At 37.4% G+C, this 17,600-nt stretch overlaps 1 protein-coding gene and 1 long non-coding RNA gene across 3 annotated transcripts in view; one reads left to right on the top strand and one right to left on the bottom strand.

The window, feature by feature from the left end:
- Positions 1-256: 256 nt before the first annotated feature.
- Positions 257-17,600, bottom strand: part of ATAD1 (ATPase family AAA domain containing 1) — an 18,022-nt gene continuing 678 nt past the window's right edge. The window contains exons 1-10 of one of the 2 annotated variants that reach the window (XM_085306143.1): positions 17,189-17,267; positions 14,855-15,030; positions 13,143-13,241; positions 12,714-12,834; positions 11,571-11,771; positions 10,341-10,447; positions 7,246-7,335; positions 5,108-5,158; positions 2,302-2,438; positions 257-1,757 (exon numbers count right to left, since the gene is read on the bottom strand). In XM_085306143.1, the coding sequence (XP_085162269.1) occupies positions 1,637-1,757; positions 2,302-2,438; positions 5,108-5,158; positions 7,246-7,335; positions 10,341-10,447; positions 11,571-11,771; positions 12,714-12,834; positions 13,143-13,241; positions 14,855-15,016 (1,089 nt within the window). In that variant the 5' untranslated portion in view covers positions 15,017-15,030; positions 17,189-17,267 and the 3' untranslated portion in view covers positions 257-1,636. Of the gene's footprint in view, positions 1,758-2,301; positions 2,439-5,107; positions 5,159-7,245; positions 7,336-10,340; positions 10,448-11,570; positions 11,772-12,713; positions 12,835-13,142; positions 13,242-14,854; positions 15,031-17,188; positions 17,268-17,600 lie in introns of those variants that run through there. The other variant, XM_085306144.1, reaches the window with a different exon arrangement.
- Positions 17,283-17,600, top strand: part of LOC146595222 (uncharacterized) — a 9,345-nt gene continuing 9,027 nt past the window's right edge. The window contains exon 1 of the long non-coding RNA XR_014895981.1: positions 17,283-17,498. This is a non-coding gene — a long non-coding RNA (uncharacterized LOC146595222). The remainder of the gene's footprint in view (positions 17,499-17,600) is intronic.

Here is a 17,600-nt window from a genome sequence, read left to right as displayed (position 1 = left end):
TCAGACCATATAATAAGACCATTGTATTGACCATATTCATTTTTTGATATGGGAAAAATTCTAGAGCAAAAACAAAAAACAAAACAACACCGTCCCCCAAAACCGCCCCCCAAACCTCATGTTCAGGACTCAAATGAGTCAAAACTAACATGCATTCTGTAAGGGGTATTACAAAACTTGGGTGCAAATGGAAGGGACTCCAGTTACGAAGCTTTTTGTGGCTATAAGCTTAATGGAAATTGTCATCAGTACCTGATACTGTGTGATGGCTGGCTCAGAGCGTCTTTATTTTACTTTGCACCTTCTCTCCTTTTACACTGTATCTTGCTTTCAGTGCCTACCTTTCTTCTGCAGCTAAGATACCTGTGACATAATATACCATCTCTTAGAGTTTAAAAATTCTCATTACGCATGTATGTTAAATTAGTCCACAATTCATGGTGCTGAGAAGAGAATTAAATTATAAAAATCTATTGACTAACATCAGCAAAAAGCTTTGCCACTTACATTTTTTTAACTCTTTGCCTTTATCGCATTTTTACATAAATTTATTAAACTGTTACCAGCAAGAACAGCATAACATTGCTAAATTATATTTTTAAGTCCAAGACCCAGTCCCTTCAGTTTTGCAAATCAGAGCACGTGACAAAGCAACACATCACAAAACGTATCCTCTTGCCTTAGTCAAATACTACACATATGACACTCCATTGTACAATGCCACAGTGCTGCAGTGGGTCTTCTAGAGAAGATTAAGTAGCAGCAAGCTCTCATTACAATATGTAATAGATCAGAAAGCCACAATTTTTCTGAGAGCTTATAATATGTGGGGCTTAATTAAAAGACTGGTTAAGAAGATTCTACTCTATAATTGCTCATATCAGAGAGGGAAAAAATATAAAAATAGCATTAAAGGCATTAAATATCCTCAATAGCAGGATTTATACAAAATGAAAAGTATTCAAATGTTTTTACAGTAGTTTACTATCTTCACTAAATGGCACCAGACTTCAAGTGGTCATGTGAAAGAAAAATCAGTAACATTTTTAATTTTGCCTGAAAATTATTCTAGAAGCAGAATTTCTATCTTCATTTTTGCTGCTAAAAGGAAGAAGTAAATGTGAATTGAATATTGATGAATCTTTAATCTATACATCTGATTTGGCTTGATTCAGCAAGTAGAAAAGATTTTCCATACTCAAGTTATCTACAGATTATGTCTATATATATAAAAAAATGTGTGGATATATACATTTCATACATACACACACACTTGTACATATATACACAAACTGGTAATGGATCATCTCCCCTCCTCACAGGTGACCCACTGAACCCATGCATCACATCAGAACCTGCTTTAAGGCTACACAGTGTATTGATTATGGGACAAAACACAGGCAGTTGCTCTTGGTCTGGGCTATAATTGTTCCACTTCATGATCTATTGTTACATTTCTAATGGCACATTACTAAATTTCAATAACTTAGAATTTGTTGTATAAAAACAGTTTCAGAAACATAACTCCCTTCTTCAAAGAACATCCCCACTCCCACCCCCGACATTGTTTTTACTAACTGATTACAGAAATCAACAAACTAAATCACATCAGAAACTGCAAACACATTCTTCAATCTTAATCTAAACTAACATGCATCAAAACATTCTGAAGTGTGGCATCCTTTGATTTTCTCATCTTTTCAATTGCCCTGTGTAGATCCTGCTGCTGCACGGGCCGGATTTCATCTTCATCATGGCTTTAAAAAAGGAGAAAAAAGAAAAAAAAAAAAAAGAGAAAAATAGTGAATCAGGTGCTGCATAGGAACTATTCAGAAAGTGAAAAGTAATCCTTGACAACAGCAACTCTGATGGGGAGCCAGTATTTCTGGAAATGCATGCCTCTATCTATGCATATGGTTTGCCTTCATGAATGGCAGATAATCAGGAACATTACAACAAATAAAGTTACATGCACACAAGAGCGTTTCCAGCATCTAAGCTTGATAATATAATGCAGTAATACAACTCTATTTTTGGTTCTTGCCATCTCAAACTTGCCACTTTGAAACAAATCATCTTATTTTCACAGTCAGAATGAATAAAGATAACATTGATATTCTGCTGTATAGTGGCAATTTCTGAAGGAAAAAAAAGAGAACCTACTTGTGAATCATAATGTTTAAAACAATCCTAAATTTGCAATGCAAATCAAAAGATACAAACTCATAATGGCACAATATGCAGCACCGAGAGCATTCGCAGTTGCTGTTCAGCTATCATAACACAGAATAAAACACCTACTTCTCTTCTTCACAGGCAGAATTAACGTATTCCCTGACACAAAGGAGTGCTGCATCCCGGCACATTTCTTTCAGGTCACTTCCTGAGAAGCCATCAGTTTCTTTTGCAACTTCTAGGAGATCTACATGCCTGTCCACCTGTTAAAAAATAAAAGGTAACAACATGATAACTTTGAAGTCATTTACACTCTTCTCCTAGAGTACATCACATAATTGCCTCCAAATATTTTTTACCTGCCTTAAGACTTTTTTTTCAGTTTTGCCTTTTTGTTTTGGAAACTAAATGGAAATTGTTTAGTTGCCTTGTGTTTTGAACTTATTTGTAAGAGTACATTTTATTCTCATAAAGACTTATGTTAACCAGTAACACAGTAAGGCTGGAAAAAGTTCCTGTCCTATTTACATTTTGCTGTTGCCACCTCTCAGTGCAAAAGAGGAACTCCAAAAACAGTTTTTTGCTGAGTTACTGAACAGCTGTGCCTACTTTATCTATCTGCTTACCTTATCTATTTAGTCATCTATGACATGGGGAACTCAGAAGCAGAATAACATGTTTAACTCCAGGCATTGGATCAGAGACAGAACTCAGACAAGCAGCCAGAAGAGCCTGCACCTCTAGTCAGGACCTAACATTTATCCAGTTCTTTCCAGGATATTTTTCCAAGACATCTGTGTTTCCTTTTTTATAAAAGTTAAAGACAAACTAGTCTAATGAAAGTGAAGGGGGACATTTTCTAAGAGGGAATCTATTCCATGAAATTGCTAACTGGTGCTAAAGGCAAAGCCCCGTACGTAATCCATATTCCTTCCAACTACCAGTTCAATAAATCAGTGGACTCCCAGAGAGAACCTAAGAATGCACTGACATCCACTAAGCACTCTTCAAATTGCTCATCTTCCCTCCCACTTTTCCTGAAAGATAAGTTAAGGGTGACACTGTCATGTTCGCTCAGATCTTTGTCTTGTACTTGAGCTCCCTCATCACCACACGACAACTCTACATGCAGCACTCTGGTTTATGTCTGCAGCAAGTCATGTGAGTCCCCAGGTGTGGAAAGTCACGCAAAATTGGCACCTGACTTACTCTAAAGTGTTGTCCTACAAACAGTACAGCCCTGCTGTCTTGGTGTGCTTTGCTATAACAACACCAGCATTATCTCACACACAAGTATCAAAGCCAGTGATAGTCAACTGTTGATCTGCATATCATTGCCTAATCTGGGGTTGAAAGCTAATCAGAAATGATGCAATGTAGCTGGCTGAGAATTAACATGGAAAACAGGCACTTTGGATACCAAGCATTAACAAGGATTTCCTTTGGAATGAGAAAGGAGAAACAAGATCTTAAACAGGGAGGAAAAATAGAGGCATGACATCATGGGAAGGAGTCTCCCAGGAAGTTTGTTACTCTGGCTGAAAACAAGCTGGGCTTGAGAGATCCAATTCCTCCTCCTACTAGATAACCAATATAGGCTAATTTATTTTTTTAAAACAAGTTACTTTGTGCTTCCATGATTCACTGCTGGATGCTTGATACCCCTTACATTTTGTAAAGTCCTTATTCAGGAGCTGATTTGTGTCTCTGTTCAGGCCATACAGTCAAGGTGCTGCAACCCAAAGGTCCAGCTGCCAAGGCAAAGGAGCCACAGCATTCACTTATATGCAAGAGCTGGCTGTTTGCAGATATTCAGGGAGACAATATAGAAGCCTATCACTTGGCTTACCTCTCTAACAATTCCTGAAAATAAAGTAAAATCACCATTTACAAGAGAATTTTTAGGTTGTTTGCAATCTTCTGCAGAGAAGCCAATACTTCCTGCAGGATACCTTTGGCAGAATGGATATCATGTCTGGCTTTTTGCTGGTCATGCTATTCAAACAATACAGAATGACTCTTTGCAAAATCATTTCCTTAGTATCTCAGCCATTCACAAACGATCAGCTTACATTAAGCATCTTAAAGGTTTGTGTTGGTTTTACTAATAAAAGAGTCCTACCTTTAGGATAGACCTCAATCAACAAATATTTTACAACATTAACTTAATGAGAATTAGTGCTACTAAATAAATTCTGTAGAACTTCAGTGGCAGGAACCTCTGTGGCTCAGGGTTCAGGTCCCCAAAAGACTAATAATATTGGTCAAGTTCCATATTCTGCCAACAGATACTACCACTTGCGTGCGTATCTACTCCTTCTCCACATCTTGGAATACAGACTGCAATATAAACACCATCTAATATTAGTAGCAGCATACATGGAAGGCCCTTTCCTCTAAAGAAAATACAGACTTTGAATCAAAATGGCAAAAGCAGCACTGTCAAAAAATGTTATTCTTCCTTTCTGAACTAGAGCCAATAAACTACAGTGTTCAAAAAAATTCAGTATCTCTTCTTCCTGAATGAATGCTTCATGATGGCTTGAAATTTCTTTCACTGATCAAAGTGATTTCCAAACATGATTCATCTTTGGCATCTTTAGGGAGATAAATATATTACCTTGTTATATAATAGAGAAATGGAGACAGAGAAATTAAGTAATTTTCCTCAGAGACAGTGTTCCACCAAGAAATCCGAGACTACTACTGCTCTAGTAGAAGGCTTGTGCTTAAACCAGTACACAATTCTACTGCTTTAATTTGAAGCCACACCTGAAACCGCAAAAGATTCCTAAATTATAATCAGAAATACTCTGGTAGATAATATATACCTTGCTCCAAGAAGGACAATTATAACACATATTTTCCACAACTCCAGAATTTGCAGCCATGACCACAGCAATTTAGCAGATTCATTATTAAGTCTACTTACATTTTCATTTTTCAAAATTAGCTTCAAGATTGCTTCTCTCTGTTTCAGAGCCTTAAGCAAAAGAGATTAAAGTTATTAAAGAACAAAAAAAAATGTACTTAACATTTATATCAACTTTGCACTGAGTGGACCTTCAGTCAAATTTCAGTGAGCAGACAAGGATACACACTAAGGAAAGCTATCTGACTGTGCATGAGGCAAACCAATCAGTAAAAATAGACCTAGGGTACTCCGATTCAAGGAGTGCATGAAATTAAACATTTGAGCATATGCATTTTTATTAACAATAGGAAAAGAAAAAAAAAAGTGCACTGACAGATGTTTAATCTTGCTTTGCCCTAAACAACAGCAGCTTTTGTCTGAAGTTTCCCCAAATCATCTTTAACAGAGGACTGACTCCCTAGATGTAGGGGGTGCTTTCAATATACGCTCTGATAAATCAGATGAAAAAGATAAACTGCCCTGTGTAAAAAGCCTTTTAAAAAAAATAAATTCAATTCAACAGATCATTTTTGGGAAATTTTAAGCAATATTAATCATACACTGTAATGAAGTTATTAAAAGAAACAACCAAGTCCTAAGCATCTCCTTACTAAGAAAGTAAAATACAGGTAGTGATTTGTTTGTTTCTCCCAATATCAAACTTGTCCAAAATTCACTTTCATTAAAAAAACACCCACTCACTCCTCCAAAACTCACAAAAATACTTTGTAGCTGAACACTCCATATTCTTTCTCAAAAAGACCACTTCTGGCTATCATTTCCATGTGCCTTGCAGATAACTGAGTAATTTTGAGATGTTCTCACTTCCTAACCTTACCTTACATGTGAAATTTGCAAGGCTCTAGTCACTCTACAACAATACTAGGTGTTCATGCTTTCTGTCCAGAGCACATACAAATGATCTTAGCCCTCCATAAAAGATAAATTATAAAGCCTGGTTGTACCACAAAATACTACGGACAAGAACAAGAAACAAGCTGGCTATAGCACAATAAAACAGTTAGAGGTCCAGGCCTGAAGCGACACGCCTTCAGTTTTAATTCTAGCATTCAAGAGAACCAAGTCTTGTGATAACATTTTGAGGGATATCTGAAATTCATTCATCCTACTACTTATGGTTTGTGATAGAAAAACGTGAAAAAGTACCAAAATAAACTGCCATTGACTTTACTAATTCAAGGAAAACTTGAAGACGAGTTAGGGTTTATGCAACCCTATGAAGAGGCATCTCAAAAAAGCAGTTTTAAACACTGTTTCAGGAAGTACCTGCCCATTAAGACAGATAGCCGGTTCTTACAAGACAGATCTGGGAATGTGACTGCTCTATTGCACAATCAATACTGAAGGAGTAAATCATGCAAAACATAAATAATCAAGGTTATTTCAGTAGCCAGAAGGGAACAATGACAAACATAACCAAACTTTTTACAATACTGGCAGAACAATGTCTTGTGATAACACTAAGCACACAAATGCTTTTAAAATACTTTGACAAGGATGACAATTTATAGAAGGAGTTATATTGTGACAGYTGGCATAATTGATAAAGATATTAATTACTGTCTATTTGGTATAAGTCATGAAAGGTACAAGTACGGTCTTCCAGACCGACTGTTGCTCCTGACTGTAATAGGCCTTGAGCAGATTTCTTTTTAATGTGCTGTTTTCTAAAACACTGCTATGGAATTGGTCCTGATACAGATGATGCACCTACAGTTTAGCTACAGTTTGTGTGTAGCTAAACAGTACTTCCTTGCATACCACAGCTAACTGTGTTACCTTGCACTACCGAAAAGAGAGCTAAGGGTATGAGGAGCACAGCCTGCATTCAGAAAGGAAACAGAAAGGTCGATAGCAAACCTGAGCTGAAAAACAAAACAGTAGGTCTATTGACCACAAACAGTATCCAGCACTAACTGCCATGAACTGACACAAGATGCCCCCTAGTTTTCTATGAGAAACTTCACTGTAAAAAACAGAATTACATGCACTTCTAAAAAAGCTAAAAACAGATCAAAACAGAACCCCGTCTCTATTTCTCTGAGAAATGAAGATGTATGCTTCCTGGTTGATAAGGCATCTGCTTATTGCTCAGCCCCTAGGCAAATGGTTTAAACAAAGCTGGCCTGACTTACAGGTTGGTTGATGTGAAATCGGGTCGGCATTCTTCTCATGATTGCAGAGTCGAGATCCTGAGGACGGTTTGTAGCTCCCATCACTATTACCTGTATATAGCAACAGAGAAAACTAGTTAGCCTAAGTCCAGGTTTTAAAAACATCATAATACTGGAGTTTCAAAAACAAACACATGACCCTTCCAAACTTTATCAAGCACGTTACCATTTAAAGACGTTACATAAGGCTTCTTGCTACTGATTTCAGCAATTGGATTTAAACAGACAGCTTAAGAAAGTACAACCACAGAATATCATCTGTGTAGAGACCACACAAGTTTGAAGCCTTCTGAGCCTAATTTCAAAGTTCAAGCAATGAGCAGTAACCCAAAACTTTTTTTTAATATAGATCCAGTTAGTTCCTATTGGGAACTGAGTACGGAAGGAACTGGAATGGAAGCATTTTGTTAAGGTATGAAAAACTTTGCATTTCAGTGCTATGTTAAAAAAAAAAAAAGATGCAATTTAACAGCAGTGCATTAGACACGTGTAAGCCAAATTCAATACAAGGAGAGTATTTACCTTACTTGATTGGATTCCAGTTGTTAGCTTAAGAGCAAATTTATTTCTAGTACACATCAGCCTTGTGTTCTTATTTGTTATTTTAAGTTATGTACAGTGTAAATAATCAGTCAAGAAAATGAATAATGCCAGAGAAATTAATATCCTATCAATACAACTTCCTGACATACTTCTGTTCTTTTGTTTTGGATCACTGTTCCGCAACTGGCTCTAGGAGTTTCAGCAGCCTGTGCCCAAGCCAAGTTGCATTTCCTGGATCAGAGCGACTCTGCCACCTAGAGGCCTAATTACACGGTGGCAAATTGCTTCCTCCTTTCCCCCCCCTTCTCCCCCCCCCCCCCCCAAAAAAAAACCACAACACACAAGCCAAAAGGCTCATTTGTAGCCAGGGCTCTGCAATCTACCAAGGCTCCTTCTAGCAGCAGTTATGCACACAAGTTCTTTGCTCTTGCATGTAATAGATCAAGCAGGGGACAGCAAAGATGGTTTGAAGCTGCATCCAAGCTCCCTTGATTGTTTTATCAACTGGGTAACAGGCAAGTGTCTAAGGAAGTTAAAGAAATCTTTATGTTCAGCCTACTTCTTTTTCCCTACAAAGGCAAAGGAGACAGTGGAACTATGCAGGTACTGGGATAACAGCAGATACACTGAAGAGCCTCCATGCGGGACCTCAAATGACTGGTGCTGAACACATGCTAATGATTTGGCTGAGCCTGAGCTGCCTCTTGCAAAGAGACATTACTATACCCATATTGTGCTTCCCCGAGGTCTGTATCAGGGCCAGTACTGGATCCAAAATATTTTTTCTCTGTACTACTAGAACTGAGGAGCCTTCCCAGAACTCAGGAGAAATCCGCCCAGAACTGGCTCGGTCTACAGGTTCTGCTAACTCAGGCTCCCCAAGGAATGAATGTAGCTATATACTGCTTCCAGACTTGAACAGGCCCTCAAAGGAACACAGCCTTTTTTGCCAGGCACTGTGCCTGAAGTTCCTTCTGGACTCAAAATTGTGTCCTTGGCAGGTTTAGCCCACCCACAGACAACAGAGCTGAACACACTTTTCAGGTGCAATCAACAGAGGAACAAATAACATGCATTACAACACTTATTTACAATTTCCTCTTAACATTTGGAATTCCTGTCACAGTAACAAAAGCCAAATTTAATCCTTAGTCAGAAGAAATTTGTTTGGCAAGAATCAAACAGGCAACCCAAAGCTCCCAAGTAAACATCTGTAATTAACAAGAGTCGAATGAGCTGGCTGTCAAAAATGAGACAATACAGAAATGTCAAAACCACTGCTTAAAGAGCACTTCTTGAATAGCAATCGCATCTATGGGAGGAGCCTAAAAATATGGTATTGAAACAAAACACTCTTCAGCTAAATCCCTCCTCCAAGAAACCTCAGTTGACCGCAGTGTCTTCACTCACCCATTACCATTGTAATTTATTTACTCCAGTGACCACCTACGATGCAGAGACCTATGAGTACGGGACAACAATGACTTGTTCAGGCTTAGTACACTGAACTCAAAAGATGGATAAAACTATATATTGTCTTACTGCATGGAATGAACAGTTTGACTTGTTCCAAGAAGTTGTCTCTATATTGGAAAAAAGATAACACATTAAAAAGCCGGAGGAGTGCGTGCTTGCACTTAACTTCCAGTTAAGTGTTCATACCATCAGCTTCATAATAACAGCAAGCAAACACTCAGATTAAAAGCCCTTATGCATGTTATCTTGAATGTGTTCTAATCAGTCCCCAAATCAACTGGAAAAAAGTAGCTGCTACAAGCTGAGGAAAGCAGGAAAAGCAAAGAAGTATTTGTTCCACCCTAGACTGGAGTCAATTGCATCATTGGTTTTGTGTTTTGTTGGTTTTTCTTTTCTTTTTTCTTAAAAAAAAATCAACAGCTATTTTTTTCCCAAAATATAATATTGCCATTGAGGTAATGAAAAGGGAAGAGAAGCAGAGGGAGGAATACAGAATTGAAGCATGGCTCTATTTAGCAGAATTTGTCTTTTGACAAAATCAGCATTCCTACCTTTTCAGGTTAACTCAAACAAGCTTTGCTAGTCTACTGCTTTTCTGAAGAGAAAAAAACCCTGCAACTAGGATGCATACTCAGATCTTTCAATACCTTTTCTGAAATAAGGTTTCCATTCACCTGGTAAAAATATTGTTGACAAGATATTTTTTAAAGCCGTTTTGAATTCCTGATTTGGGCAGTTCAAAGTTTACACCTGTATTATTCAGACTTAAGAAACTTCTGAAAAGAGTATTTCTTAAAATTAAAAAGCAGGCAAGAATATCCAAGAAAACTCCACACAAGAACAGTCTTCTCAAGAACAGAAAGATCCATTAATATAATTCATCTCTCTCCCGTAATACATTGGCAATCACTAACATTAACTGGTAGACAAACTCTTGGCAATTATTACATGCAATATGCCACCCCTTCCCAAATGCTGTAATGCACACTAGTTTAGAAGAAAAAAATGTTACTTTTCATGTCATTCTCTCTACTTACCTGACAATTATAATCAGTGTCCAGACCATCCCAAAGGCTCATAAACTGAGCTTTCATCATAGCTGTAGCTTCATGGTCAGAGCTTGAGCGACTTCGTAGGAAGGAATCTGTATTAAAGGATTCAGTAAAGCAACTTACTTTCAGTTGAGCCATAGAAACTGTACACTTTTATTTCCTCATGTGCAGACCTATGTTATTCTGTCTCTTATGAATACTTTTTAAATAAACACTGTCAACAAGTAGAAAACACTTCTTATAACAAAGGATAAAAAAGTGGAATCTTACTACATTTTAAAATAGTTACTTAAGTATCACAAGAAATTGTCCCAAATCTTGTGTTTACTGCAAGGGCTTCAAATTTTCACTTTCCTGGATTCATTGAAAATTCAACTTTTACCTTTATTGCTCACACACAATTTGAACGTTCAGCGTAAGGCAAGTTAGAAGACACCAAAGCACAGAAGAACAGCAAGCTGCTGTTGCCTGAACAGGACTGATACAAAGTAGACTCTACACGCTGTTATACAGTGCTCTAACTTTGCTAGCAGTTTCCTAAAGAATTTCCAACAGCTAGTAAAAACCTAAACTTCTCATACCTGTGTGAAAAAAAAATCATCTTAAGAAAATAACCTTTTCATAAACTGAAAATGAGGAGAGGGTAAAAGCTTCAACATATTCCATTTCTACAAACTGCATGACTGATTCTAAGAAGAGCCAGTGCTAAGGGACAATGTGCAATTTTCATTCAAGTTCACAGTAACTTAAACACAAATGTGACAAGTCTAAATGCACTGAGCAATTGGCACCTTTGCTGTTTTCCTAACTGAAGCTTTCCTGCTACTTCTTCAGCCTTATTAGACTATTACTCCTGAGCTCTCCTAATCCCCTAATTTATTCTGTTTCCTCATGACAAAAACTATTCAGTGTTAAAGTGTATTTAGGGATGAATTACCTGAATACAGAAGAAAAGCTTCCTGCAAGAACTAGTTTAGCTCAACCAAAAATAAGCATCAACTTGTTCTACTGTAATTTCCTCCACTGACACTAAAAAGTATAATATTTTTCCTATTTTGGCATCATTGCTTTTCTATACTATTTATATGACTAAACCTGGTTCTATTATCATTCTTTTTAAAGAGCACGTAGCACTAGACAAATACACTCATCAACCTGAGCTTGCAGTTTAATGTTACTTTGTTACAGTTACTTACAAAGCAGATAGCTTTTTACCTATTTCATCAATAAAAATGATGGATGGTTGGAGCTTTATAGCAAGGGAGAAGACAGCAGCAGCCAGTTTTTGAGACTCCCCATACCATTTGTCAGTCAGCGTTGAAGGTTGCAGATTAATAAATCGACAACCTGCTTCCTTTGCTGTAGCTTTGGCGATCAGTGTTTTACCACAACCAGGAGGGCCATAGAGAAGTACTCCTGAAAAAGCAGTGGTGTTAATGATGTCTCGTAACAGTATACAAAACATGGATTAGTGTAATAGACGTGATTGTGCACAAGTTTTAAAAGCTGTGAAAACAAGTACATAATGCCCCATCAAATCAAACGTCAGTTTTTAAAGATACCCTTATCGTAAGATAAAAATATCTAAAAATGGATACAGTCAAACTGGAGAGACATTTGTTTGAAAGATGACTGTTCTATTTCTGTGACTGTAAATTTAAGATAAAATTGAAAAAATATCTAATTATTTTCTATGAGCATTTGATAGACCTTTTTTATAGTCTGTGTCAACCCTGCTAACAAAATATATCCCAGAGGAAAAAAAATGGAGCCCAGATAAATAAAGCATCCACTTTTTAAACTTGTCACACTGAAACAATTTACACTAATTCTTTTCTAACACAGATGAAAATAAAACAATTTAAAGGAAAAAAATAATTCAAACAAGCCAGAAACAGAGAATTATTAGAGTTTTTTTTTTTCTGGTAATGTGACTGATGACCATAAACAACATAATCTATCCCTCTGAGGTGAYTTTCTATTAACACGTGATGCAAGACACTAGTAAAATGGGGACCTTGCCCTGTGTGGAAAGTCTAGTTAAAAAGAAATGAATAAATAATTTTTTTTCCTTCAGCTCATTAGATCATGACATTCAAATAATTTTCCAGACAGTTTCAATTTGTGACTTAAAAAGTAAGCAGTCTGGAAAAACTAACACAACTACAAAAGTGCTCCAGTTATTTGATTTTGCACATGAAACAAAGAAGAGAGCGTCATACATATAGGTAGTTATTAACAGTTATCAACTGTTAACCCATTTCTTCTTTTCTTTCTAGGTAATCATATATATATATATATGTATATATATATATATATTTAATACCAATACATAAGTCTGTAGCATTTCCTTCCTACCCTTTGGTGGCTGTAAGAGTCTGGAATTCTCAAACAAGTATTTCTTCTTAATGGGCAAAATGACTGTGTCTTTCAAGTCTGTAATAACATCATCCAAGCCCGCAATATCACTCCAGGTTACCTGATATGGAAAAACAGTATTAGAAGTGGTCTTTGTAGTCCCTGCCAATAAAAAATACATCGATTTTCAAGGAGGCCTCATAAAAAGCTTCGAAGTAGTGTAAAGCCTCAAATTAAATGATTAAAAAAAACCCATTCTGTTTGTAATGATGCAATTTTAGTATCAAATTACAGAAATATTTTCTGTGTATTTTCACACACATACGTACGTATGACAAATAAAATCATCCAAAGTCAAAATCAAGATCTTCCCTGCCTGAAGTGCTCTTATAGGAAACAGGGACAATTGTGCAGAGAACAGTGCCTTACATGCATACTAAGTGGGTCTACGAGATGTGCAGCAATGCTCATTTCATATTCAGTAAGCTTGACATTTTTCACTCCAATCTGCTTCATTAGCTTTTCAGCCTGGAGGAAAAAAAGAAAAAAAAATAGAAAAAGAAATTGGTTAGCTAATTCAAAAATGAGTTTTTAAAGAGCTGCTATTTTCAGTCTGAAAGTTAGAAATAAAAGCTTCAAAATAGCTTAAATCATTCTGAAGTAGAAAGCTCTATTTCCTAATGACTTACTAGTCACTTGAGAGAAACCAAGTCACATGTCTAAGTTCCCATCAAATAAGTGTCAAACTAACTCCCCTCATCCCCCAAATCTACAAGTCATATATCGTGACCTCAAAAGCAATCAAAACAAACATTAAAACTCTAAGTTTGTTGTCCAGAATAGGGCTAATATATAGGTAACCCCAGTACAGAACCACTTCCATAAGCTGTATAGGAGTTTTTAAAGCTTATACAGATATATTATGCTTCAAGTCAGTTAGTTCCTACAAATTTTGTAGATTATTCATATGGAAAGCCTGGAACTCATCATTAAAGATAACTCTAGAGAGCCTTCACATTTCTGCATTACCTTCTTTCACAACGCTGCAAATAACAAGAATGTTTTTACGGAAAATACCATTTGTGTTATTCTAAAAAAAGACTGTATCAAGGAGAGATTCATATATTTTTAAGAAAAAAAGAAAAAAGGTAATGCACAGAAGTTAGTCAATTTTTTTTCTCTGTATTCAGTGTTTTCTTTCTCTCCATTTAAAAGGAAAAGTCATTTGTTGTGTCAACATACTTTCACAATTCAGTTTCTCTTTACACTCAATTTTGCGGTTAAATCTGACATGCTTTTGGGATATTGCAATCTCTTATATAATTGTTGGCACTGGCACAGATTGTGAAAGTTGACTTTTCAAGACAGGCCAAACTTTTAACTAAGGATTTCATTAAAAAAACAACCCATCTCTGCCCCCAAACAGAGTTAGGTTGCTCAAAACTGCTGTAATGTTTCAACATTTTCCAAAGGCAATACTTAGCATTTTTCTTGAATTGCACCCAAATCTTTTCTCAAAGCATTAACTCCCATGAATCATTCTAGTTCAATATAAGGGACAAGGCTTTTCACTTTTTTTCCCTCCCCTTTCCAGGGCATTTTGACCTCTGCTGGGGAAGGTGCAGGCAAGGTGCATGCTACTCTTAAAAAGGAAAATGGACAGTAGTGTTCCTCTTTGTCATGAGTAACTACAATCTCTGCTTTTGCCATTAGCTTCTAATTGTGAAAAAGCTGCACAGAGGTAAGTCACTTCTGCTCAAGGTTTTAAAATGCATCCAAGAGACTGATGAGAGCATTATTTAATGCTACTGCTACTTAGCAAAGCTGTCAGAAGCAGAAGAAACTCTGGGACCACACACCTACAGATACTTCAAGACAACATCATACTACAGTTGAGCATTTTTTTCACCACTGCCAGCTAGACATTTCAACTTATTATAAAATGTAAGTACTGAAAATGCTAATAGCATGGATTCTGACATTTACTACAAAAGATCTCTTTCTAATTTTCTGATTTCTCCATATCCACATGCTTTTGTTGATTCCTTTGTTGGTTATTCGTACTCCAGTTTTCAGTTGATACATTTCTGTGTATAAAGAGCAATTAATGAGATAGTCATACGTGTTTCTGTAAACCCTACCTGTTTCTGAGCTTCTACTTTTTGCTTTCTGGTTGGATCAATGGCATCTACCATCCATTTAATGGTAAAATACGTTACGGCACCAAATATTGTTAAACGAAAAATTAAACCGACCACCTCATTCCGACTCAGTGGACGTGAAAATGCTTCGGCATGTACCATTTTGCTTTTCAACCCTAAATGTAAAAATGCAAGATGGAAAGAAAGAAAGAAGGAAWGAAAAAGTCATTAAAACTGATAAAACATCTGCCTTACATTTAAGCACCATTTTATAAAAACTTGATTTCCATGCAGAAAATGGGCATAAAGTTTACCATGAAGTATCTCAACAGTAGCACAATGCCAAGATATTAAACTGGATAACGTTAAAACACACAGCAGTGAGAATATGATGATGATGTTTCATTTCCATTTTTCTTAAGCAGAGAGCAAATGGCAGTAATAATTTGAGACTTACTTCTGTGATTGAATAAATTCAGAAAGGTCCTGATTTCAGTCTTCCCTCAAGGAATCTACATTCCTTTCAGCTCTACACTACCTTACTAAGAAAGATTATTTTATTTCAGTGCCAAGTTTGTATTTCCATTAAGGTTGAAATTTTATGACTATTATTGACTTCACAATACTAAGTCATGAAGATAGACAACTACATTACTAAAATATGGAATTATTTTCCCTAAGAGGAAACCTAAAAGAAAAGCACCCAAGTGTCACATTCAAAAAAAGATTTATGATTTGTTTTGGGGGGTATAACAAGGTTAAGAGTTGGAAGAGTTTTGAGCTACTAATATCTCTGAAAAATTGAAAATGCTGGATGTGACACACAACTATCAAGGGAAAACTCTGACTGCTGTAGGAGCCAAAATCAGAAAGCATAGCTCCTTCAAATTAAGGGAGCTTGCTGGATGTGAAGAAAAACTCTTCCTAAAAGATACAAAAAATGACTTGAAAAATTGAAATCCTCTTTTGACAATCTGCTTTCTACTGAACTGGTAGGATCTCAGCTTGAGAATTGCAAAAGCCCTATTCATTCACTGCCTGATTTTTCTGTAGCAAGGGCAAAATCAAAGACAATTCCTTTGGCAGTTTCAAACTGGCTAATCTCCAAATTGAGCTGTCAGCCAGGGAAACACTGGACTACCTACAGCCAAAATATCCTTGAATTCCCTCTCTCTTGTCTAGTAGTCATATTATGTTGATCCTATATTCAGATAAATGCAATAGTAATGTCATACCATAGATTTGATTTAAAGAGATTCAGCAGACCGGAATTAGAAGAAGCACCATTAAATGTTTGTCAAAAGACTTCAAGAGCTCGTTACAATATTCCAATGTTGACTGCTAAAACAGTTTTGGTTTTGTATTTAAAATTTGTAAATTAAGAACATTTCTGTACACTAAGAATGTTTCTGTGAAATGTTTCTACTTGGAAATTAGTTAAAATTTTCTGTTTAAGTGCCCATGCAACTAATCAGAAGTAGTAGATTCAGCATATTTGCTTAAAATTTATTGGTTAAAATAAAAGGGATAAATATTAACAGATGAAAACAGCTTAAAAATTTCTTTTGCAAACCTTGCTCTGAATGCTAATTATAAGAAAAGTTTTAACAGAAGAGACTTTTAAGCCTTTTTAAGTGTTCCGCAGTTCTGTTTACACTGAATTAATTTTAGCATTCTTCTCTATATAGATTGCTGAAATAACAGCAAAGATAGTTAACTGAATGCCAAACTAGAGTTCTGTACAGCTATTGCTACATTTTCATCATACATTGGAATAGTTCATTATTGATGTTTTTATATATAGTTCTGCTTGTCTGCATATCAACACTTCAAACAAAAAGAAAGGAGAAGCTGTGCTGGTTCCTTTCCTGTTCCTGTAGCATGACTAGAAGGAAGTTAGGTAACTGCAAGAATTTCTTGTCTCTCCTTGAACACTTAAAGCAAGGAGCAAATGCTTTTYAAGTCTGTAAGTACAGGTAATAGCTGAAAAAGTCCCAGTTGGCCTACCTTCCATTAGCTATAAAGTACCTAAGGGTGGAAGCAGGGACGAGAACTGAGCTGATACATTTGCTGTCCCTATCCTACCCCTGCTGCTATTGTGTGCTCCCTGCTGCTTCCTTTGTGCCAGCTCGGGTGCTTGTTTAGTATCTCCCTTGCCCTTTGGTGAGCCAGTTCAGCTCACCAGACTAGCAGAAAAAAAAGCCAGAAAAGGATTACTTTTCTGCAAGGTTGGTGAGATGAATCATGCCACCAAAGGTCTGAGTAAACCGACAGATAAAAGGGAAGGAGCAGAATGGCAGAGGTAAGAGAGGGAGCACCCTTTTTGGCGCTTACAGACACCAGGGTGCTTCCACCACCCCACAGTGCTCTCCCTGAAGGGTGCTTGCGGCTCTCTGGCCTGCAGTCTGCCAGGCTGGGACCTTGCCAGGAGCACCAAGTGCCAGCGCAGGGGCAGGAAAGGGGTGGAAGGGCAAACGCTCCTTGCAGCTACAGCCCCGCAGGCAGATGCAGGCTCTCAGGCCGTGACTGGGACCGGCTTCTGCCGTCCCGCCGACCCAGGGCCGCCAGGGCAGAAGTCCGCCCCTCGGCGCGCTTCCCGCCGGTACGCCGCGCCCGGAGGAGCAGGCCTGGCACCGCCGCTAAGGTGAGAGGTACCCGCCGCCGCCAAGGACGCGCAGAGGGCGAGACTGCCCGGCCGGGGCAAGGGGAGACGAGCGAGCTCCGCCGCGGCCGTTACAGCCGGAGG

The sequence above is a fragment of the Rhea americana genome, unplaced genomic scaffold, assembly GCF_003343005.1.
Source record: "Rhea americana isolate MKP2758 unplaced genomic scaffold, rheAme1 scaffold_233, whole genome shotgun sequence".
NCBI lineage: Eukaryota > Metazoa > Chordata > Aves > Rheiformes > Rheidae > Rhea > Rhea americana.
This window is presented reverse-complemented; position numbering and strand designations above follow the sequence as displayed.